Source organism: Ctenopharyngodon idella, chromosome 9, assembly GCF_019924925.1.
Source record: "Ctenopharyngodon idella isolate HZGC_01 chromosome 9, HZGC01, whole genome shotgun sequence".
NCBI classification, from domain to species: Eukaryota; Metazoa; Chordata; class Actinopteri; order Cypriniformes; family Xenocyprididae; genus Ctenopharyngodon; species Ctenopharyngodon idella.
Genome location: NC_067228.1, coordinates 8370804 through 8396270, shown reverse-complemented (window position 1 = coordinate 8396270; position 25467 = coordinate 8370804). Strand labels below are relative to the sequence as shown.

At 37.8% G+C, this 25467-nt stretch overlaps 1 protein-coding gene across 2 annotated transcripts in view; it reads left to right on the top strand.

The window, feature by feature from the left end:
* The window catches only part of ctdsp1 (CTD (carboxy-terminal domain, RNA polymerase II, polypeptide A) small phosphatase 1), a 30847-nt gene extending 5755 nt beyond the window's left edge, over positions 1-25092 (top strand). Inside the window, exons 2-7 of one of the 2 annotated variants that reach the window (XM_051906848.1) lie at positions 9321-9475; positions 15131-15232; positions 18011-18067; positions 19704-19796; positions 22639-22824; positions 22976-25092. In XM_051906848.1, coding sequence (XP_051762808.1) covers positions 9321-9475; positions 15131-15232; positions 18011-18067; positions 19704-19796; positions 22639-22824; positions 22976-23104 — 722 coding nt within the window. In that variant the 3' untranslated portion in view covers positions 23105-25092. Of the gene's footprint in view, positions 1-9320; positions 9476-10050; positions 13358-15130; positions 15233-18010; positions 18068-19703; positions 19797-22638; positions 22825-22975 lie in introns of those variants that run through there. The other variant, XM_051906847.1, reaches the window with a different exon arrangement.
* The last annotated feature ends 375 nt before the right edge of the window (positions 25093-25467 follow it).

Sequence of the window (25467 nt, the reverse complement as noted above, 5' to 3'; positions counted from 1 at the left end):
AATTTGGACTCGTCTGACCATAGAACACTTTTCCACTTTGAAACAGTCCATTTTAAATGAGCCTTGGCCCACAGGACGTGACGGCGCTTCTGGACCATGTTCACATGTGGCTTCCTTTTTGCATGATAGAGCTTTAGTTGGCATCTGCAGATGGCACGGCGGATTGTGTTTACCGACAGTGGTTTCTGGAAGTATTCCTGGGCCCATTTAGTAATGTCATTGACACAATCATGCCAATGAGTGATGCAGTGTCGTCTGAGGGCCTGAAGACCACGGGCATCCAATAAAGGTCTTTGGCCTTGTCCCTTATGCACAGAGATTTCTCCAGTTTCTCTGAATCTTTTGATGATGTTATGCACTGTAGATGATGAGATTTGCAAAGCCTTTGCAATTTGACGTTGAGGAACATTGTTTTTATAGTATTCCACAATCTTTTTACGCACTCTTTCACAGCTCTGCCCATCTTTACTTCTGAGAGACTCTGCCTCTCTAAGACATCCCTTTTATAGCTAATCATGTTACAGACCTGATATCAATTAGCTTAATTAGTTGCTAGATGTTCTCCCAGCTGAATCTTTTCAATTTTTTTTCCCTTTTTAGCCATTTGTTGCCCCCGTGCCAACTTTTTTGAGACCTGTAGCAGGCATCAAATTTGAAAAGAGCTAATTTAGTGGATAAAAGTGTAAAATTTCTTTGTTTAAACATTTGTGTTATCTATGTTCTATTGTGAATAAAATATTGGCTCATGTGATTTGAAAGTCTTTTAATTTTCATTTTATTAAAATTTAAAAAATGTCCCAACATTTCCTAAATTCGGGTTGTATGCAAAACCTTCTCTTGCATAATAAATTTTAAAATGTAAAAATATTTTTAAATGACTGATTCCTTCTCAGAATACAATGACATTTTATTCTTACCAGCAGTGCTTATAATCTGTGGTCAGATTTGTTGATATGTGGATTTTGTCATAGTTTAAACTTTTGGGTGTGCTTGCATCATGCATTGGGTCCCTTTCCTGGCCTGTCTATCAAAAGTGGTGTCTCAGAGCAGTGGCTTGAGGTGTATATGAGTGAAATGACGTTCTTGTGGTCTTCGATGCGAAGACTATTAGTGAGATCTTTTTATACATTCATTTCTAAACATGATTTGAACTCTGTGTTTGTTCTTAAAGTTGAACCACATTAAGGTAACTCAGTTAGTGCTCTGTCACGTATTCTAAACAAGGTAGCCATCACATCAGTGCAGTTTGGTTTGTAAAGCTCATCAGTAAGGAATTTCTTTTTTTTCCCACTGGTGCAGATTTTTACTGGCCCTGCCAATATTTTCATTTATTTAAAGGGTTAGTTCACCCAAAAATTAAAATTCTGTCATTTATTACTCACCCTCATGTCATTCCACACCTGTAAGACCTTCGTTCATCTTCGGAACACAAATTAAGATATTTTTGTTGAAATCTGATGGCTCAGTGAGGCCTGTATAGCCAGCAATGACATTTCCTCTCTCAAGATCCATTAATGTACTAAAAACATATTTAAATCAGTTCATGTGAGTAAGAGTGGTTCAATATTAATATTATAAAGCGACGAGAATATTTTTGGTGCGCCAAAAAAACAAAATGACGACTTATATAGTAATGGCCAATTTCAAAACACTGCTTCATGAAGCTTCGGAGCGTTATGAATCAGCGCGTCGAATCATGATTCGGATCGCTTGTCAAACCGCCAAACTGCTGAAATCACGTGACTTTGGCGCTCCGAACCGCTGATTGGACACGCTGATTCATAACGCTCCGAAGCTTCAGGAATAGAATGACATTTTATTTTTACCAGCAGTACTTATAATCTGTGGTCAGATTTGTTGATATGTGGATTTTGTCATAGTTTAAACTTTTGGGTGTGCTTGCATCATGCATTGGGTCCCTTTCCTGGCCTGTCTATCAAAAGTGGTGTCTCAGAGCAGTAGCTTGAGGTGTATATGAGTGAAATGACGTTCTTGTGGTCTTCGATGCGAAGACTATTAATGAGATCTTTTTTATACATTCATTTCTAAACATGATTTGAACAACTTTTTAAAGTTGAACCACATTAAAGTAACTCAGTTAGTGCTCTGTCACGTATTGTAAACATGGTAGCCATCGCATCATGTGTGTGAGTCCAGCAGCAAGGTTCAGTTCTTCATGTGTGGCCTGTTTCTACATGCCCTGATGCTTCAGAGGAATCCCTGGATTTTCTTGTCTTGAGTATTTGTACTCTCAATTTAGCAGGCACTATTACTGCTTTCAGGTTGTGTTGTAATGATTGTGTTCTGTTTACATGTTAAGCACTCATGAATGCTCCTACATAGTCATAATTACCAGTAGGAAACTCTGGATTTTCTTGAATTCTGAGTTTGGGGTGTGTCGGTATTGAAGGATCGTGGCGGAAATTGGTGTTATTCATAGTAAGTTCTAATGCTGAATGTTCACAGTGCAGTTTGGTTTGTAAAGCTCATCAGTAAGGAATTTTTTTTTTTTTCCACCGAACCGCTGATTCAACATGCTGATTCATAACGCTCCGAAGCTTCAGGAAGCAGTGTTTTGAAATCGGCCATCACTATAGAAGTCGTTATTTTGTTTTTTTGGCGCACCAAAAATATTCTCGTTGCTTTATAATATTAATATTGAACCACTGTACTTACATGAACTGATTTAAATATGTTTTTAGTACATTAGTGGACCTTGAGAGAGGAAATGTCATTGCTGGCTATGCAGGCCTCACTGAGCCATCGGATTTCAACAAAAATATCTTAATTTGTGTTCAGAAGATTAACAAAGGTCTTACGGGTGTGGACCAGCATGAGGGTGAGTAATAAATGACATTATTTTCATTTTTGGGTGAACTAACCCTTTAATACTTTTTTGTTTTTGCTTTTTCCAAAAAAATGGCATAGTGCAAAACATTACTGATCGGTTTACAAGCCTATTCTTACTAGTGCTTTAACTCTTTTCCTGCCATTGACGAAATTTTCCAGCAATCCATGTTTTCACTGTTATACGGTAGGGGGCGCTATTACAATCTTCTGAAGGAGTACAGAATCTCCAGGAAAAGAAGCAGCAGAAACAAGCGGTAGAAGCATTGGTTATGCATATGTAAAATAATGCAATCATCAAGCATTCAACAGCATGTAAATCAAATCTGCCTAACATTACCGAATGAAATGTCGACCCAGGATGAGCTATAGGACTGTGAAGCTTTGGGGGTGTTGATGGACTCGATCTACTTGATCTATATTTTGATCATCGTTCTGAGCCCGATCCAGATTAGAGGTCGACCGATTGATCGGCCGGCTGATTAATCGGGCCGATTTTTGGCATTGTTAAATTAATCAGCATCGGCCGATTGTGCTGCAAATTAGGTCGATTAATAGTCAGGCGCACCTACGAGCAGCTAAGCGTTGTTGTGGAGCACATGATCCTGCCATAGTTGTTGATTTCTAGCGCAATGGCCAATCAGAGGTGTTTAAGTTAGTCAGAGACTCACCACTCAAAACGAGTTTTTATTCAATGCTGCTGAGTTATGCACGCTCGCTAAACCTCGCATTAACAAACAAAGCGTAGCATATTTATTGTGCATAACTTGACAGTTTCACTGATCATAACGGAACTTTGTGAGATCGCGATGAACCGACAAAACAAAGTCTTGGCTTGCTTTCGAGGCTTCAGCCTATATAATCCATTGTAAAAATCTATAGTTTTTCATGCTGATAAGAGGACTCACGGCCAATTTTGTGCACTAAAACTTTATTTTTTATCCAAAAGTTTATTTGACAAAGTCTAGATTTTTTGATTACCTGTTTTGTGTATTTAATATTTAACGTATACATTATTTTTTGTTTAAATTATACAAGTTCACTGATTGGAGAGGCTTGTGCTGTTCAATAAATGTTTAATTTAAGCAATTTTCTGTATCACTTCTTATTACTTAACTGTTAGATTTCATGAGATGAAGGGGAAAAAAAAGAAAATCGGCCAAAAAAATCAGCATCATATATCGGCCATCGGCTGCCCTGATTTCTAAATATCGGCATCGGCCAGAGAAAAACCCATATCGGTTGACCTCTAATTCAGATGAATGTGATTTTTCTCAGCCTTTTGTTCAAAATATTGCTTTTTTTATTATATAATTCACCCACATTCTCGTTCCACATTTGTATAAGTTGGTAAAAAAAGAATGCATGAAGCTAGAATAATTTTTTTTGTCATTTGAAAGCAAAGGCTCTGTTCTTTCTTTTGATATATTGTATGGTCGTTAGAGTTGTCAAAAGTACTGACTTTGGTACCAATCAGTACTGAAATTTTAAAAATGTGGCGCTTTGAGCGCTGTTGTGCGGATTCATAAACACCTCTGAATGACCATTGTGTTGACGTGCTCATCGGATATGTCTGTAATCGGATATGTCAGAGACAGGCAAGAGAAAAGATTGTTGAATAAAGTCGTTATTTTTGTTAAGTATTCTCGTCGCTTCATAACATTAAGTTTGAACCACTGTAGTCACATTGACTATTTTAACAATGTCTTTAATACCTTTCTGGACCTTGAATGATGGTAATTACATTGCTTTCTGTGGGGGATAAAAAAAACCTCTTGGATTTCATCAAAAATATCTTAATTTGTGTTCTGAAGATGAAAGAAGGTGTTACGGGTTTAGAACGACATGAGGGTGAGTAATTAATGACAGAAATTTCATTTTTGGGTGAACTTACCCTTTAAATCAGTGTGTGACTGACTTCTTTTCCTGGATACTGGAGTTAGACTAAACTCTTGACGTGTTGTGTCTGGCCCCACAAGCACCCGGACTTGCATAATTCAGTAATCGTCTTCTTAATGGCTTGGTCTCTGAGCTAAGGAACATTTTAGTACTTGGATTAATTTAGGAGCGCTTATTAATGCGGCGACATAGAAGATATGTTACTGGATAATGTTGTTTACTGAGGCTTAGCTTTTAGTGTGACCCTGTGAAAGTGTGCCAAGACATTGTCCAGGACTTTCGGATACATTTTCGGCATGGAGACGGAACACCTGTTCTCCACTTTGCTATAGTACTGTATTTTTAGAAAGGCAGAGCTTCAAAGCTATGCCCTAGTCATTTCTCCATGTTTGGGATTGACAGCGGCCAAGGCTGCACTGGCAAGTCTGCATGCATTTGCCAAATATTCCTAATATTTCAAAAATATCCCTTTTTGTTATTTCCTGTCTTGAAAGGTGTTACAGCCTCAGAGAAGTGGGTCAGTGGATGTGGTCAGTAATCGGAATCCCTCCCTGTCTGCACGGCATTGTGGATTATCTCAGCGTGGTGTTCCCAGGCCTTTGCCATTCTGTACCTGTTTTGTTTGCACGTGAAACATGATCTGGCTGAGGCGGGACACAATGAAGGCTCAGTGTGGGCCTTCCATTGCCTTGTGGCGGCTCTTACTTCACTTCCTCACACTTCCTGTTCCTATTTTGGCTTGGCTGGGCACAGTGCAGCAGAGTTATGGGCCAGACACATGGCTGGATTCCAGGGAGGTTGTGCGAGAAGGAGAAAGATAGGGAGGGAGAGCGAGTTCATTGGGGCCCCCAGTGGGATTCTCATGCTCTCTGAGTTTAATCCAAGCAGCAAGACTGTCATTTTACGATCTACTCTGTTTGTCTTGTGTTTCCTTTCTGGTACTAGCCACTTTGTGTCATTAGGCGGTGGGTGGGTTTGACCGCTTTTAGCAGCTTTTGCATTTGTTGAAACTGAGATTTAAGTAGTTCATGTGTATATATGTGTATATTTTTTTGTGATTGCAATTTATGAATGCATGTTATCTATATTATGATATATATTCAATATTTATGATTATACCATTCAAATGTTTGAAGTCACTGCCAAAGTCACGCCCCCCAGTGGTGAACCATTGAAATTTTGAAACACTTATGATGTAATGAAGCCTTATTTACTGAAATCACGTGACTTTGGCAGTTTGATACATGCTCCGAACCACCGATTCGAAACAAAAGATTCGTAAAGCTTCGAAGCTTCATGAAGCAGTGTTTTGAAATCGCGCATCACTAGATATTGTTGAATAAAGTCATTAATTTGTTTTTTTGTTGCACAAAAGTATTCTCGTCGCTTCATAACATTAAGGTTGAACCACTGTAGTCACATGAACTGTTTCAAATACGTCTTTAGTACCTTTCTGGGCATCTGGAAGTGTTAATTATCTTGCTGGCAATGGAGGCCTCACTGAGCCATCGGATTTTATCAAAAATATCTTAATTTGTGTTCTGAAGATAAACGAAGGTCTTACGGGTGTGGAACGACATGAGGGTGAGTAATTAATGACAGAATTTTCATTTTTGAGTGAACTAACCCTTTAAGTAAAATACTGGCCAGAAAATGTATGCTTTTAGCGGGGCAAATATCACGACGATTAACTTTTAATTAATTGAGAGAAGCAGAAATTGTTATCACGATTAGAATATGATTAATCGTGCAGCTCTACTGCCTCCCTACTACCTGTAGAATTTGGTGGCACCAATGTCATACTTTCGTAAGTTAATCTAGAGCCTTTCATTATACTTCTGTAAAGTATGTGCAATGTCAACCAAATCAGCTGTCCTCCTCCTCTGAGGGGTGGCGTGAAACAAGTTGTGAGATTGTAACATGGGATCACATGTCATGGTCGTAAAGTCAGTCGCTGAGTGGCCTCTGTCCGTTAGGATTGGAATAGCATGAAGACCCTCTTTAAAAGAGACTTAGATAAGCTACCCTTAAGTATGTGGCTAGAAACTGACCTGGGTAGAGTGAAAAAGTTGTAGCCTTATTATCAGCTCTTGAGAACTGAAGTGCATTCAGCCCTCTGGCTCATTACAGAATACCAAGGAGTCAAGTTTTCCTTAGAATTGTCTCTGCTAGCTAGTCTCTGTTTGATCTTTTTCTGTTTACAAGTTCAAGTTTGTTGCTCCGGGCTAATAGCTTACAGCTTTTCGGCCTTTCATCATGGTGTCCATCAAGGTATCATATGTACGGCATGAGATAAACATATGGTTGAGCCGTTCCCTCCTGTCTCTGCGCCGGGAACACAACAAAGTTTTGTTTTGCGATTCCGTTTATGGCGTGGTCTATATTTATGTAGAATGCCATCACTAACCACTGTCAACAGCTGCCCGTGGGTGCTATTTAAAGCCTTCAGATGTGTAATATCAGAGTGAAGAGATGGATGCAGTTTCTTCACAGTCCCTTTCACCTGCCCTTTTCATCACATTTGTAGACCTGCCACCCTCGTGTCCTGTGCCGGGATGCAGGTGTGCACACTTAGCGATGTTTCACTATTACGGCCTGTCAGATTCTCTGGATATTTCCAGAGGGTCATATGCACGGATAGCGTGTGTGCCACCATTGACAAGTCAATGTACGTTTTATGTTTGAAGGTCAAGAGACGTGTTTTATATCCTGATGATGGGTGGGCAGCTCATTGCATATATACTCTTTAGGTTAAGTTTGGTTTTGAGGGCAACTTTTATGTTGAAGGACATGTCAGAATGGAGATAAATCTAACAGGCTAAATTTAAAATAAAACCTTCAGTTTCTGATTATCTTCTCTTACCATTACAATAAGGCTCTCAGAGTAACTGAATGAAAGTACAATATGTTCTAACAACTTGTTTATAACGGCTTTGTTTGATACATGAGCTTTAAGTTTGAATTTTGAACGGTATGATTATCCTCCCTGTTGACAGCTGCCTTGGCTGTCTTGGCCGCAGCCTAATTTGTCAAAGATTTTGTCTCGCAAAGTCCAGCTTTCGTCGCTGTTGTTCGCTCTTATAAGTTGCCGAGGGCTGTGCTGTTGCCCCGAGCCCAACATAGATCCATAATCACGTGGATTCTCTGTAATGTGTCACTATTCATGGATACTATGTCTCTGTCTGCTGTATTTGGTGACAAATATCTTACTTATTAGCAAACAGTAGGCATGGGTATTTAGAATAATTTAGTGTTTGATTACTCTTTACACTGAATTTCAAACTATTTGATGCTAGGGAGTCCAGGAGCCCCCGAATATGATGATCCCCTTTGCAAAGGATTTACTTTTTGAAACACAATCATGTGTCTTTTCTATTCTAAAAATGTGTTTGTACATCAATTTTTACAAAAATTTTGGTAACACTTTAGTATAGGGAACATGTATTCACTATTAACTATGAATTTTGCCTCAATAAACTCCTAATTTACTGCTTATTAATAGTTAGCCAAGTTAGTTGTTAAGTTTAGGTGTTGGGTAGGATTAAGAATGTTGAATAAGGTCATGCAGAATAAGGCATTAATATGTGCTTAATAATTACTAATAAACAGCCAATATTCTAGCAATATGCATGCTAATAAGCAACTAGTTAAAAGACCCTAAAATAAAGTGTTACTAAACATTTTTGTGCCAGAGCAGTTTTACAGTTAACTTCAGAGCTAATAGTCCTTTTTAATAGTATTTTTTTGTTTTTAATAAAAACTATAAAATTCTAAAAATATTTCCACTGACCACTTAGAGACCCTATTGAGACCCTCTGTGGAAAAAAGTGGGCTATTAAAAATTTAAATGAGATAAAATGTGAGATTACTTGAGTAATTCTAAGCAAAGGAAAATCAATTTGTGCTGTTTTTTTAGTGGTTGACTAGTTGGTTCAGAACAAGTAGTTTGACATCCTTTTTCCCCCCACAGTTTTTCCTCAAACCATCCCAGACTAAAAAGCATTGTTGCTGTCATATGTTGAAGCTCAGAGTATGGAGTAAGTCTTGGGGAACTCATGGGTGTGACATACATGTGTTTCCTATTAATAAAACCTTCACTCCACCCTTTTAGAAATTCATAGACACCATTTTTTTCTATACAGTTAAAACACCAAATATGCTAAGGCTTTCAGTGAAAGATTTTACTACATTGTTAAGTATCTTGCTTGTCTTAATCAATATTTCAACATGTGACTTCAGACATATGCTTTGGAATTGGGGTACACTCTATTTTCTGTCTAATTACTAAGACTATATCATTAGGAATTTTATTTCAAGGTTGAAAGCTCACTGTTTCTGTGTCCTCACAGTTTTTGTTTCAAGTTCTCCATTTTGTTTTTAATTCTGATGCTGGCACTCAGCTATTTACATAATATGTAATTGAAGACCAGTCATTTATATGCGCATCTGACTACACTCATCTTATAACGAGCATAAGCTGTCGGAACTAGTTGAGTGTATCATGTATGCAAAGATATATGATGGTAACAGCAGGGTAGCTGTTGGTATGATATTATATGCTTCTCGTTTCCCAGGTACCCCTCCACATGCTGCATCCTCAACGAAGAAACCCCGTAGTCGTGGCATTTTCCACAGTCTCTTCTGCTGCCTTTGTCATGACGAAACGGATCACGTGCCTGTCAATAACAATGCCCCGCTGCTGGTGGAAGAGAATGGAACCATCTCAAAAGTAAGAGTTTATTTTGGTTTTGGTAACTTCTTATTTTGACGTCCCACTGCCTCCCCACCATGTACTCTCTTGCGCTTTCTGAATACTGGCCAGCTCGTGGTTAACACAGGCGAGAGCCACATGATCAGCTGTGATAGTGAGGAAACCAAAACCTCATGTTAGCTTTTGCGCAATTCTTTTCCTGTTTACGAGCTCTCGCAGTTGAATGTACCATAATAAGAATTAATCAAATTTGCTTTCATGTAGAGACCCCAAGTTACTCAAAATGAATGCTGTTAATTTATTCAGCAAAAAAAAAGCTGTCTTTCCTCAAAATTCCCAACTAATTGAAAGCTGATATGAAGATATGTCAAACATTTTTCCAGCCATGATTCCATTAAACTAATTATTCAGGGGGAAAAAAAAAAAACATGGCCGTGAACAACTACGAGCAGATCGGGTGTCAAGACGCTGTAGGTGTCGGGTTCAGATTTATGCCTTACTTCAGCTTTTTATAGTGATTTGATACACCAGGGTTATTTGTCACGTCTCTGAAGCACCAAAATAAATCGGTAGGTGTCCTGAAGGCGGGCTGAGTGCAGGGTTCAGTGGAGTCTCAACCCCTCTGTCATGTCAGCGTGCACATTGCTGCTGGTGTCTCAGGCAGGCTGTGGGCTCAACGAATCCCTTCAGTTTTGTGAGCCCCCTCTGCAAACACAGATCTCTGGCTGTTCTTGCAGGCTCTCTAGAGAAAGCAAACCTATGGGAGAATGTTTGGAGTGTTTCCCTTCTTCTGACCTTTGCCAGTGTTTTGGAGAACGGATGTCTTTTGTCGAAAGCAACATTACTAAATACTTGGAATCCTCTTCCTTTTTTAAAAGCGAGCACACCGAAGTAAACATGCCCGCTGAACTGTGCTTTGGCCATTCGGAGGTCTCTGGACAAGGAGATCCTAAAAAGGAAAACCAGTCTTTGGAATGTGCTGGAGAATTGAGCACAGAGCAAGAAACATCTATTGGCCAAAACTCCATCGAATTGAATGAAGCTGATGGACTTTGCATTGAAAATGCTCAAATCAATGGTGAATTTTCAGATCAGTCTGGTTCGTCTGGATACAGCTCTTTGTTGGACAGCTGCTCTGAGCACAGTGAGTGTTTTGAAACAAGCAGTTCTTCAGTTGACTTGGTTGAAATATGCCAAAATGATGAACTTTGTATTGCATTTGTGCCAAGTGATCAAAGTGAGATTTCTGAACATGATGCAGAACAGTTAACTTTGTCTGAGATGAGCCTAGAAGATTGTGAGTCTTTTCAACAAGATGAAGGACAGATCATTTTAACCGAGATGAGATTAGATGATTGTGATGCTTTTGAACAAGATGATGCAGAACAGTTAAACTTATCTGAGATGAGCCAAGATCTTTGTGAGGCTTTTCAACAAGATGATGCAGAAGAAATCATTTCGCCCGAGATGAGTCTAGATGATTATGAGTCGTTTCCGCAAGATGATGCAGAACAGTTAACTGAGGAAGATCTTTGTGATTCTTTTCCTCAAGTTGGTGTTGAGTCCTCACAATTTTATCTCTTAGATTATGAAATGCTTTCTGGGTGTGGTGCAGAATATCTGGAACAGTACAGCAAGTGTGAAAACAACAGTTCTGAAGACAGCTTATCTGAACAAAACGATGTAGTTGAACTAGATTCTGAAGACTGTGAGACATCTAAACAGTCCCAGCCTAACAATCAAAACAAGCTTGATGAATACCATGCCACACATTTTGAATCCCCTGAACTGTGTCAGGACTCTAAAGAAAGTAAGCCATCTGACCACTGTGCGTCCCTTGAGCAAACACAGCTTACTGGGCAAATGGACACCTCTGATGACAGAGTTCTGCTAAACAGTCTAGATGATTGCAATTGTTTGTCGGAGAGCTTTGATTGTATCCGGACCTTTAACTCTTCGACTGAAGGATATCAAGACTGTAACCAACTCTTTGAGCACAGCGAAGCCTCTGTATCTTTTAAGGCTTTAGAACAATGCACAAGCTGTGGAATGTACTTCGAAAAATGTGACGTCCTTGAACAATGCACTCCCTCTGTGCCCACTGACCATTCTGAGGGCCCACATCAAAGCAGACTTGCAGAAAATTGCCCGAAGTTGTCAGGAACACACGACTCCGTCTTTCACAAGCCTGAAGCAAAAAACAAAGAAAATTTGCCTAACCATAGCAGCAGAACTGAGGGTAGGAAACCATCTGAGTGTGATGCCATGTTTTCTGGATCAATGGAAATTTTTGAGGCTCGCTGGCTTTCTCAATTTCTCACTGATCTTTTGAGGCATAATAAAGAGACTTCAAGTCTTGCTGCTGAAATTAGTGAGTCAAATGGAGAGGTAGAAAATGCTGAAGTTGTAGATTCTAAACCTGAAGTTCAAGCTTTGGGTATCTCTAGGAAGCTCTGTAGAAAGTGTGAAGAGCTGGAGAAAGGGAAATGTTGTAATGATGAAACTCTTCAACCTTTTCAAGCTGATGATGATGATGAGGAGGAGGAGGAGGAGGAGGAGGAGGAGGAGGGAACTTTTGAACTCCACTCAAATGTGGACATCCTGGATGCAGTGACCACGGGAGCAGGTTCTTCAGATGAATCAAGCGAGGAGGAGTACGGTGACTGCATGGATGCTAAAAGTCAAAGTAGCTCTGATGAATCATTCAAAAGTTTTGTCGATGAGTCTGAATCGTTTGAAATCTTCTCAGACCAACCATGTGATAAGCAAAACCTTTTTGCAGAGGATGATGAGTCCTCAATTCAAATGCAACAGCCAGATGAGTGTCATGAAGAAGGTAATCAGAACTTTGACATGTATACACAGGGAAATGATGCTTGTGAAGAAGCATGCGAGATTGATTCTGAGCGACAAGTGACAGGAAAGCAAAGCAGTAAAACATATGCTGAAGCTGTAGCTGTTGGACTCACTGTTGAACCAGTTCAAATCCAAGAATGTGCCAAACCAGATGAGGTCTGTGAAACTGAAGCTTATGGGCCTGATTTTATTGAGGAGAGTCTTGCATTGTATTCTGAGGCCAAGGGCAGTGATCTTTGCGTCAAAAATGGAGAGGTCGTTGAACCCCATGTTGATATGCATGTACAGTTGTCCTGTGTTGGAGCCGTTGAAGGTTATGGACTGGAAGAAGTGGTTGAAAATGCTTCCAGTAATATATCTGGAGATTCCACAGGGTCCTGTGATGTAAAGGACACATTTCAAGAAGCTGATACTTCAGAATCATCTGAAGAAGAATTGTTGGAAAATGAGGTCTGTCAGAATTTACCTGAATTTCACAGGTCTGAGAACAAGGAAATCATACAAGATCTCAGTTCTGTGGTTGAAACTGATGAAAATGAGGAGACACACCCTAACTTTTATGAAAATGAGGGGGCTCATGGACCTTGTTGCGGAGAGATTGAAACTACTGAAGATGAAGAAACAACCCTTTTGGATTTTGAAGATCTTGTGAGATGTTCTGAGGAAAGTGATAAAGGTAAAGAGACACCAACTGCTGCTCAACTGCTCTCTTGTGCCTTTGAGGAACAGTCAAACACAGAGATTGGCTCTCTTTGTGTATCAGATGGTCAGCAAGAAACCCATACTGAGTCAAAAGACACCTCTGGGCTTCTTCATCCTTCTGAAACAGATGGTCTGCCCGAGGAGAAAGAGCAAAATGAAAAATTAGAGGAACTTATACATCAAATTGCTAGAAGTGAGGCATCTGAACAGGACACGTTTTTTAAGTCTGACCAAAACAAGACAAGTGAGCAGAGTGATTCTTATGAGGATAGAGATGTATCTGAAGATGAAGAATACTCAGAGGACTGCGATTGTGAAATATGTGTTCCGCCCATAGATCAGGTAGGGGAGGCACTTGTTGATTGATTTTAGGATTTGTTTTACTTCAAGCAACTTTATATGCATGAATTTGATAGTACAATCTCAAAAGATTTTGCTTGTGAAGGAATGTATTTGAATTTTAATTAGTATGAAGTCAGTAGCAACAGAACTAAAATAAGACTCCATGCTGGGTTCTTATTCCATGGCATATGTTATGTTATTTAAATCAGAGTTATCTGCACACTCTCTGACTTGTAATGAATCCGGAAGGCCACGTAGGTCTTGTGATACTCATTCTGTAAGCGTAGGACAGAGACGGTTTCAGACTGTGTGTGCACCATGTACTTTCTGCTGAAGAATTGGTTGGCCAGCAGCTTTGCAATTCCACCCCAGCTGCAGTCAGTCACTTGATCTTCCTCTGCTTATGGAATGCTAGTGCTAAAAGAGCTACCTTATGCCCCCTTATGGATACTCATCTCTAGAACTAATACACCCAGTTTGGGATTGGGTGAATGACCAAAATCCTATCATGGTGTATTTGCATTTTGTTAATTGTTTTACTCAGTAAATATATGACTTCTGCAAGGACACATTAAATTGATCAAAAATGAAAGTCTGTAAAATAAATAAATAAATAAATGTTGTTCTTTTGAACTTTCTGTTCATCAAAGATTCAGGGTTTCCACAAAATATTAAGCAGCACAACTGTTTTCAACATAATGATAATAAGAAATGTTTCTAATAAACATTAGAATAATTTCTGAAGGATCATGTGACACTGAGGACTGGAGTAAACGCTGCAAAAAATTCAGTTTTGCTAACATAGGAATAAATTACATTTTAAAATATATAAAAATAGAAAACAGTTATTTTAAATTCGTAATAATATTTCACAATATTACTGTATTTTTGGTCAAATAAATGCAGCCTTGGTGAACATAAGAGACTTATTAAAAAATTAGAAAACCTTACTGACCCCCAAATTTAAAACAGTAGTGTATATATTGAATTTTTTCCCCCTGGAAATTTGATTGAAAAAGATGTTTATATATTCCAGTGAATTAAATATTTTACAAATTATTATTATTTTTTTTTTTAGTGAAAGATTAATTTGACATTTGTCTAATATCTGGGTTAAAACAAAAGATTCAAACAGTTAAACTAGTGTTATATTCCGTCTTTAAATTCTGTTTAAATTCTAGACACGTCACGCTCAGTGTCTTACATTTTTCCATGTGACTATCCACCAATAGCTTTCCATATAAACCTATAAAATATCAAATAAAATCTTTACAAGTTGACAAACTTTACTGTCCATCATACAGTACATACCACCATACCGGCCAATCCTACATATGTTACTCATAAAACTCAATTCTTTACTAACAGATTAGAGAAGACTAATAAAGAGTGTTTATAATAAAGTATTTTGTATAGCTGATATGAAATTTCAGTCTTTATTTGTTTAATAATGTCTGTGACATTTAAAAACCTATACTAGTGGTTCTCAACTGGTTTGGCCACAGGACCCACGTTTTCCCATGGTCATTAAGCCACGACCCAATATAATGTTACGTGAACTCAATATAACGTCTGACAGGACAGTAAAGTTTGTTTTTCTGAGGTGAAAAACAAGGTGACTTTTTATTTACACACTCCGCAACCCACTTTTGAGTTGTGACCCACCAGTTGAGAAACACTGACCTATACTGTATTTTCACTGTATAATAGCTCCTTGTTGTAAACGCCAACTTGGCTACTTATTTACCAATGTCCTTGAAATGTTAATTACAGGTCCCAGCCAAGCCACTTCTTCCACAGATAAAGTCTAAAGATGTAGGGAAGATCTGTGTAGTCATTGATCTGGATGAAACACTAGTCCACAGTTCATTCAAGGTAAGCCAATGTGTTGAGCCCTCTTTTTCCATCAGTTTATAGCTGGCAACGGGTGTGAAGAAACTGTATGTCACATGTGCTGTTGGAAGCTCAGCTAATCATATCATGGCAATAAGATACACTTGACTCATGTTATAGATAGACATTTAACACCATTGCGTGCATTCACATCATTACAGACCTTAATGTTGAAGTGTGGTAAAATGTTTTCTCCTGTCTGAGCATAAAGACATAGTTCACCCAAAAAGGAAAATACTTTACTCACCCTCATGTCATTCCATAATGGACTTCTATTTGTCCAAACAATTTCAGATAATGGGAGGGTTTGTGAAACCTGTTTGTAGTCTATAATAGTACATTATTACTTTTGAAATACCAGTTGGTGACAGTAATGGTACAGAATGCATTAATGCATTTTTTTTTTTTTTTTTTTTTTTTTTTGCGGTTTTACATTCCTATTTTTAAGTGAACAATTTCTGTCTCTACTGTAAACTGATTGTTGCCTCATATAGAAGCATAGAGGAAAAAACCTCCAGTATTAGTTCAGTATGTTCTTGCATGTTAATGTAGACAAGTTTTTGCAGGCCTAATGCAATGCTTTCAACCAATGTAATGTTCTTTTACAGTGTAATAATGTAAATAATTTTTGCATTGTAACAGAACACATGCAGTGCCCATTACAATGTGCTTGACAACAGAAGATGTATGCACAAAAGTCATCTTTTGCAAAATTGCAACATACCAGACGGTTATTTTCCAATCTTCCGAGTTATCAGGGAGTGTACCAGTGTAAATACACAAGCTTATTTGAGCCGATGGAAAGCATTGAATTGTCCAAAGAAAGTGCTGTTTTGCTACATTTGGTTAAATGATTCTGCGGCATTTAGTGTTTGTTTTTACATGCATACATGCACTTAATGGAGAAATGTGGCAGCCCCTGATTTGACTCTTTATGGAAGTTTTTTTTTTCTCTGACTGCATGACATCATAAAGATGCTATGTGCACAATTTGGGGAAGCCAGAAAGAAACAGAATGTTTTCCTCACAGAAGTCCCAGCTGTGACACCGTTCTAAGATAATTAACACTTTCAGTGACCAGAAAACTATTAAAGACGTATTTAAAACAGTTCATGTGACTACAGTGGTTCAACCTTAATGTTATGAAGCGACAAGAATACTTTTTGTGTGCCAAAAAACAAAATAATGACTTTATTCAACAATATCTAGTGATGGGCGATTTCAAAACACTGCTTCATGAAGCTTCGAAGCTTTACAAATCTTTTGTTTCGAATCAGTGGTTTGGAGCGCGTATCAAACTGCCAAAGTCATGCCCCCCAGTGGTGAACCATTGAAATTTTAAAACACTTATGACATAACGAAGCCTCGTTTACTGAAATCACGTGACTTTGGCAGTTTGATACACGCTCCGAACCATTGATTTGAAACAAAACATTCGTAAAGCTTCGAAGCTTCATGAGGCAGTGTTTTGAAATCGCCCATCACTAGATATTGTTGAATAAAGTCGTTATTTTTGGCACAAAAAAAGTATTCTCGTTGCTTCATAACATTAAGGTTGAATGACTGTTGTCACATGAACTGTTTTAAATACATCTTTAGTAGTTTTCTGGTCATTGAAAGTGTTAATTGTCTTGCTGGCAATGCAGGCCTCACTGAGCCATCATATTTCATAAAAAATATTTTTTTCATTAAAATTTTGTGTTCCGAAAATGAACAAAGGTCTTACAGGTGTGGAACAACATGAGGGTGAGTAATTAATGACAGAATTTTCATTTTTGGGTGAACTAACCCTTTATGATGCATTTTGGTTTATCCGATCACAAGTGGACGACGCTAAATACAGGTGTAAACGGGGTCTAAAACGTTTTGAGCTTGTCCACTTTTGACCACTTCCAGAGGTATTCGAAAACGCATTCGACTGGATTGCTTTTGTAGTGTAGACGCTCATGTGGTCAGATGTGTTCGAACAGCCACAGAAGACCACCTACTGACTTAATACATACACATTATGGGAAGCGAGCTAGCCACACAGGATTTAAACTTTGTTGGCTGAAGACCCAGATTTTGTTTGAAGACAAAAAAAACATACTAAGCACAATGTTCTCTCACCATTCATGATTTCTAACCCGCACTCACAGTTTTCTGTCGTCTCCAGTCACATTCATATGTAAATTGCATGAGCTTATTTTCCACTTGATCGAAAGATCTGAAAAAGCTAATTTATTTACCCCCATGTTGTTTCAAATCTGCATGCTTATATATTTTTTTATTTCTGTCGAACACAAAAGGAGAAGAAAAGTTGTATCTTTTTTTTTTTTTTTTTTAAACCATAAAATTTTCAGTGTTCCACTGAAAATTAACAGCGTAGCGGTTTGGAATGACTTGAGAGTAAATATATAATGACGATTTTCATGTGTGGGGTGAACTATTCCTTTAAAGTCAGTCAGAAGTAAAACAAGTGTGATCCTACAGAATAAGACAGCATTATGTTACTTCATGCCACATCTGTGAATGTAGGTCACACTGTCCTGACATCTCTATAACACATAAACGTGATTATCTCAACATTTGAGATTGAGTTTCTAGACCTATCTAAAGACCACTCTCAGAGTCTGTGGCAATATTCTGAAAATGACTGGAGCCTGATGGATATTGTTTACACATCCTGTCAGTCATTGAGTCAGTCACCTGCAATATAGATTAATCTTATTTTCTTCTGCCTACAACAGTTACATCAATTTTGTGTTTTTTATTTCCCAGCCGGTAAACAATGCTGACTTCATCATTCCAGTGGAAATTGATGGGACAGTACATCAGGTGAGCATAACCTGTTCTCATGCAAGGTTATCCATGGATAACTGACGATTGGAAGGTTAAGTTATGATGTCAGCTGTAGGGCAGCAATCAATCAGTCGGGGAAATAAAAATATGATTGCTGCTTTTACAATCATGAAAGTGTTCATTAACACAATGCCAAGATTCCCCATATATAAAGATAATTTATGCTGTGTGAGGGGAAAAAATCTTGATATAAAGATGACTAATTTGCAAAATTAAATAGTTTGTAGTATTATTGCACTGAAGCCAATGTAAATTATTAAAATATTATCTGGAAAATATTTTTTTTATATTAAGTATATCTTTTTTTTTCTTATCCACTGTTAATGTTAGATATATAAACCTGGAAAAAAATCCCACATCAGATTTATTTGTACTGTGCTTTTCAAGATAAACATTGTTAGAGATCGAAAGCAGCTTTATATTTATCTTTCCAATCCTAAAATCTTTTTTTGTTCTTCAAATTTTCCACGGACCCTTTTGCTGCCCCTGGTGTTCCACAGATTACAGTGTTTGATCAAATTGTTTTATTTACATGTTTTTGCTCTGGTTTAGAGTTGTAGCCAGTCATAGTCCATTATACGCATAAATGCAGAGCCTTATAAATAGGTCTAAACTAAGAACTATAAACATCGGTGCTAATTGGACGAATGTGCAATGTTTCACTTCTGTTCTCAAACAATGTCTGCAATGACATCTTAGTTGATTATAATGTGAGCATTGTCATGTTTTTCTGTTGTTTGCTTCCTGCGTACATGCATAAAGAATACTGCTTTTTCAAACACAGAATAAGTATTTATTTTAATGTAATTTCTATTAATTAAAATTAACAATTGTGATTTACAATATCAAGAAAAATAAGCATCAGTTATGCTTTTGTAATAATCATGCCTGTGACCACTATTATTTGTCTGTCAACGCAAGCATTTTCTCCTCTGTTTACCTATTACCACTTAACACGGGTGTGCAACCTGACAGTATCGTTGCCATCTTGGCTGATGGGTCAGAGCAGCAGGTGGCTATTTCTGTGTCCTGACGAAATGGAGAAACCCTGACTGGCTTCTGAGAAGTCATTGGCCATCAATCTCTCCTCAGAGTGAAACTCCTGCTCTCTTGAGCTATGACAGTACGATGCCTTGGCCCTTTAAAGGCCGACAGCCCCAGTTACACCAGGAGATTGAAGACGACTGACAGACAAGGCTTTGGCCTGTTTCAAGTAATCCAGGATAGGCTTGTGATGTCCGGAAAGCCTATTCAGGATGACTTGGTTCAGGAATGAGACCACCAGCTTCATAAATGAGCTTGGCTGACCTAGTTGTTAGAGTAAAACAACCCGTTTTATTGCTTCTCTTAAAACAGGGTTTATCATTCTACGATCACATAAAGTTCATCGTTATATGAAGCATCATATCAAGATGCAGGCTAATATAAATCTTATTTATTTAGCAAGATATCTTAGCTGTAACAGTGCACTTTGTAAGCACTTTATGAATGTGACCCTGGTTTAGTACCAGTTTTTCTCATATGCTGTTTTTTTTTCCTAGCTGTGGATTTAATACTTTGAAGTAATGACACATTTTAACCGTTTTTTCCTTTGTCTACCTTCTGAATGTAGGTGTATGTGTTGAAGAGACCTCATGTTGACGAGTTCCTCAAACGGATGGGGGAACTGTTTGAGTGTGTGTTATTCACTGCAAGCTTAGCCAAGGTAAGAAATGCAAAAGGATTTTTGCACTATGCAAGGCATTCAGCATTTAGTTTATTAAGAAATAGGATTTAACATCACTCACTGTATCTATCAGTTTTATAGACGGTTACTGGGTTCCCACAGTTATGGAAAACATCCAGTTATTTTAAAATGGACTTAACCTGTAAAAAAGCACATATATCTTGGCTGTCTCTAGGTGAGCTTAATAAATTGATCTGATAGCAACAGTGTGCCAACTTTGGTGTCTGTTTTTAGATAAGATTTTATTCAGATAAGATTTTAGTCGTGCCACTGCTTCATAATATATACTGTATATAAAACGGTTAGTTCCTGACCCTTAGCAACCACTCTTAGCAACGTAAACTGTTTGTTCTCAATTTGTATTGTTCATTGAAACTTACTGTATAATGTAGAAAAGTATTGTGAGAAAGAGATCGAGTGAGCGAGTTAATTACCTGCATTCAGATTTAGCATTTTCCTTCAGGTCAGTCCTATGTTCATAATAAATAATCTGTTTAAATGTCCAATGTATTATCTTGTCCTTTTAACAGTTAAGGGGTTTTCCCGTGACTGACAGCGCTAGTCAAAGCATTTGTCAGTTGTCTTGTTTCGTGTTCACAACAATTTTCAATGTAAAAGTCTTCGTTACTGACTGACACACTCACAAAGACAGTCTTTGCCGCCATCTAATGGCGTAATAATGTAACTTCTGTTGCTGTTCACGATCAGGGACTATTTTTTTCCGGCGGAAGGAAGGCTTTTAGTAAGAGTTTACTTTGTAAAAGTTGCATATTTTTAGCTTTAATATTTGTATTGTGTGGTAACCGTTTTATAAAAGCAATAAGGTACTCGAGGCTAGTGCTGTATTGTGAATAAGTCACGGCTGAAGGGAGTTGTTAGGCACGACGCGAAGCGGACACTTATTCCGCACTTATTCACGATACAGCACAGCCTCTCATACCTTAATGCTTACATATATAAAACAGTCACAGGTGAAGTGAATATTGTTGATTATCTCCTTACAAGGCCACATATTAAGGTTTGGGTAGATTAGGTGGTGAGCAAGCAATTAGTTCTCGGAATCGTGTTGGATGCAGGAGAAATTGGCAGGAATAAATATCTGAATTACTATGAATGCCCAAATTGTTATGGCAAGGCGACTTGGTCAGGGTATCTCTGAAACGGCAAGGCTTGTGGGTTGCTCCTGGTCAGCAGCGGTGAGAATTTACCAATAGTGGTCTGTGGAGCAAACAATCACAAACCAGCGACAGGGTGTTGGGCACCCAAGGCTCATTGATGCACAAGGACAACGAAGGCTATCCCGTCTGGTCTAAGCCAAAAGAAGGTATACTGTGGCACAAGTCATGCAAGATTTTAATAAAGTTATGGGAGGAATGTGTCACAGTACACAGTGCATCGCACTCTGCTGTGTATGGGGCTGCGTAGCTGCAGACTAATTAGAGTGCCTTTGATGATCTCTCTCCACCATTGAAAACGCCTACAATGGGCACATGAGCGTTGGGAACTGGACCTTGGAGCAGTGAAAGTGGTTCGATGAGTCCTGTTTTCTTTTACATCACGTGGATGGCCGTGTACGTGTGTGCCATTTACGTGGAGAAGTGATTGCACCAGGATGTACTGTGGGGCGATGACAAGTCGGAGGAGGGAGTGTGATGCTCTTGGCAATGTTCTGCTGGGAAACACTGGGTCTGGCCATTCATGTAAATGCAAATTTGACACGTGCCAGAAATGGTTTAGGGACATGATGAAGAGTTCAAGGTGTTGCCCTCAATCCAATTGAGCATCTGTGGGATGTGCTGGACCAACAGATTTGATCCATGGCGGCTCCACCTCGCAACCTACAGGACTTGAAGGATCTGCTGCTAACGTCTTGGTGCAAGATACCACAGCACACACACATGCATACAGTAGATACAACATACACATCACACATACACAGTGCTGGGCAGAATACATGCAAACTGTAATCCATTACTGAATAAAAATTACATGATGAAAATTGTAGTTAATAACGTACTCTATTACATTACGCATTTTAGGTATTATAATCTGATTACTTCTGACCTTACTTTTAGAAATTGTTTATCACATAGATTTGAATAGGATTATCTTGTACTATAGTGATTATAAAAATACAAAAAGAAAAATAAATGGTTGAAAATGTCATCAACAAAATGAAGCGCATTAAACATTACATTATGTCAGGGTTTCCCAATCTAGGTTTGTGAAGGAACTGCAGGGGGTTTGTAAGTTGATGAAAAGGTAATAATCAACCCAAAAAAATGTAGAATTTTAAAATAATCAAAGTAAAACACAAAAAAGATGAAATATTTTATTTGTTATGCTGTGCAATTCCACAAATCTGGAAGACTTTCAGAACATAAGCAATTGGCTGTTTTAGAAAGGACAGAATTAGTGAGAATCAATAAAAATTGTAAATAATTTACTTCCATTTTTTTTAATATTAAGTAATCATGTAATCAATAAAAAATGTAACAGTAGTCTGATTATGAGTATTTTAAAATGTAATATAATCTAATTACAAGTATACCAATTATGGAATCTGATATGTAATCCATAATCAGTTACTACCTAGATATAGTAACAAAATATAATTAAAGAGGGTTGTTTATATTAATGATTTCTTTATCCAGTACTCACACATGAATTTGACATGGAATTTCAGTAGTCATTGGTTCATTGGTGTGAGCCTTGCATTTTTACAAAGGAGTTCACTTGTTTTTTTGTTGATACTTGGCACTTTTTTTGGTCTCCTCGGTCTAACCGCGTCCATCACATTAATGCGATTCTGTTTTTCTAGTATGCCGATCCCGTCTCGGATCTGCTGGACAAGTGGGGAGCTTTCCGAAGCCGTCTTTTCCGGGAATCTTGTGTGTTCCACCGTGGAAATTATGTCAAGGACCTAAGCCGTCTAGGCAGGGATCTCAACAAAGTCATCATTGTGGACAACTCGCCAGCCTCCTACATCTTCCACCCAGACAATGCTGTACGTTACTGCCTTTCTTTGTTCTTTTGCGCATATAACTGCTTTGGGTCTGACGATAGAGTCTGTACAGTGCTTAGCCTGCTAAAGTTTGTCAATGGTTTGCCGCTTTGTCCCAGAAACAGTAACAGAAACTCTTCTCTGTCATGTTTAGGTACCTGTAGCCTCCTGGTTTGATGACATGTCTGACACAGAGCTGCTGGATCTCATCCCTTTCTTCGAAAGACTGAGTAAAGTGGATAATGTCTACACTGTGCTCAAGCAGCAGAGGACTACTAGCTAGCGAGACACTAAGGGCAGCTGTCACTATGGGGCCAGGGAGGCTGCTGGGCTCGGAGCACCACACTGCTTCCCCCTAACAGGACCAGCCACTAGCTCAGTCCTCATCACCTACCCAGAATTCCATTCACATGATGTTTGATAGAGAAAAGAAGGCGAATGACAGAACTGTGAAGGACTGCTTTATCTATTACAAGCATAAAATAACAAGCTGATTGTTTTAACACTCGAATGGGTGAATCTCAGGAAAGCTGACAAGACCATATTTAACCCTGAAGTCAAATAATAGAAATAAGAAATTATATTTTGCTTAAGAAAAATGATTTTGCATTTGTGAGAATATTTTGACAACTAAGCACATTCCCCCCAATTTCCGCCATGATGCAAAAAATGCAAACTTATATTTACTGTAATGTGTAAACAAATATGATAATATATTTAAATTATATTGTATTTATACGTTATGGTTATATTTGTTGTACTGCCTTTAATGCTTATTGCTAAAAAGTACTGTATTACAGTTATGAAAATCTAATGAAAATCACTAGTGTGAATAATAATAATAATAATAATAATAAAAAAAAAAAAAAAAGAAAAGAAAAACACAAAAACAGTGTCCAGATGCATTATGGTAATGATGAGGGAAAAACATTTTAATTGTCATAAATAATTTCACAATGCAAAAAATATCTGAATTGTCATAAAATATGCTATTCTGAATGCAAATATTATTTTGTATTTATTTTTCATTTGAATTCAGGGGTAAATGTGGCCTAGGCTTGTTTTTCGGTGAGATTCACAAAAAGACGTGTCTTTCCTTCTTTGCAACTCTTTCATTTTCATGGTTGAGGGAAGCCCTGTTAAAATGAAACAAGTTGATTGTCCTCTTCGGTGGGTGATTTGAGAAGATTTGTGTTTTAAGAAAATGACTTCCTCTTCTTGGGTTTATATCTTGAGTTAAGCTTCCCTCATTCCCTTTGTTAAATGAGTTTACCTCAAGATCTTAAGTGAGGACAAAACCATAAATGGCAATCACATGAATAATATGCTGTCTTTTTTTTTATCTAGACAAGTTTATTAGACTCTGAAACAAGCATTCATTATCCCTTTATTTTTTTTTTTTTTTTAAAAATCATGTTTTCTTCTCCATTTTAATTTCTAAATCAGAAATGAAAGAGTCATGATGCAATCAGCAGCACTTGAAATTCAAGTTTCACAAAGCAACAGATGTGAGAAAGGGAAATCGGCCCAGCACCTACTGTGTCACACGGTCCGTTTTCACTCCGAAGGTTAAGCTAATGCACCTTTTGAATCGTATAAAGTATGCTTTATTGTGTCTAATGCGAGGTCCTTCAAAGTGGCCTTAAAATTACTGTAGCAAATTTTTGTCAGACAATATCAAAATGGTCTTATTTACAAAATCAGTTTGTCTGAGACTGTATAGTTTTAAATTCATAACAGTATGCCATTTGTGTGTTTATATTAATCAAAACAAGTAAAGAATACTGGAATCAAACCTTGATTTGTCAGTGGAAACAGATGTTTGACTTGTAATGCCTTAACTCTCCATTAGATCACTAAAGCTGTTAGGTGGTTTATTGAGAAAGTGATGTGGGCATTGGCGTAAGCATGCTGTAACGTGGACTGAAGAGCCCCTGTTAACGTGCAGTTGACGTGCCTTCTTGTTAGTTGTGCCATTTAATATGGATGGTTTTCCTCATGGGGATCGTATACTTGCTCAGCACTATTTGAGTTGATTGTTCTGCAAGTGCCAATGTTGATGTTCATGTGTACGAGAGAGAGTGGAAAGATGATGTTCTGGTTTTTAATACTGGTGTTTTGTCAATTTTTCAGTGTTTGACTTTTTAAATAGTTTTGGGGATGGCGAAACAATTGCCATCTTTCTATATTTGTGATATTAATGAAAATAGTGCTGTGCCATGGAGAAAAAAAAAAAAAAAGATTTTGTTATTCATAAAAGTTTAAAGAGCAGCTTGAGTGTTGAATATTTGATTCTTAAAAAGCACAATTGATCTCCCCTTCCTTTTGTACTTGAATCTCACCCTGTATTTTATTCTGGTATTATTTCCAATAGTATTTGATATACAGTAATGTGGTTTGTGTATTAAGTTATTTGGGTTGTCTTCTACAGATGAGTTAAACAATTGAACATAAATCATTATGTAACAAAAAAAAAGAAGAAGGTATTTTTACCTTTTAAAACAAATTGACAGGAAAAAAAAAAAAAGTCATTATTTCAACGTTTTCCAGTAACACTTCACAATAAGGTCAACTAGCTATGAAAAATATGCATTTATTAATTGTGGTTTGTTAATTTCAACATTTAGTTATGTTATTAAAATCAAT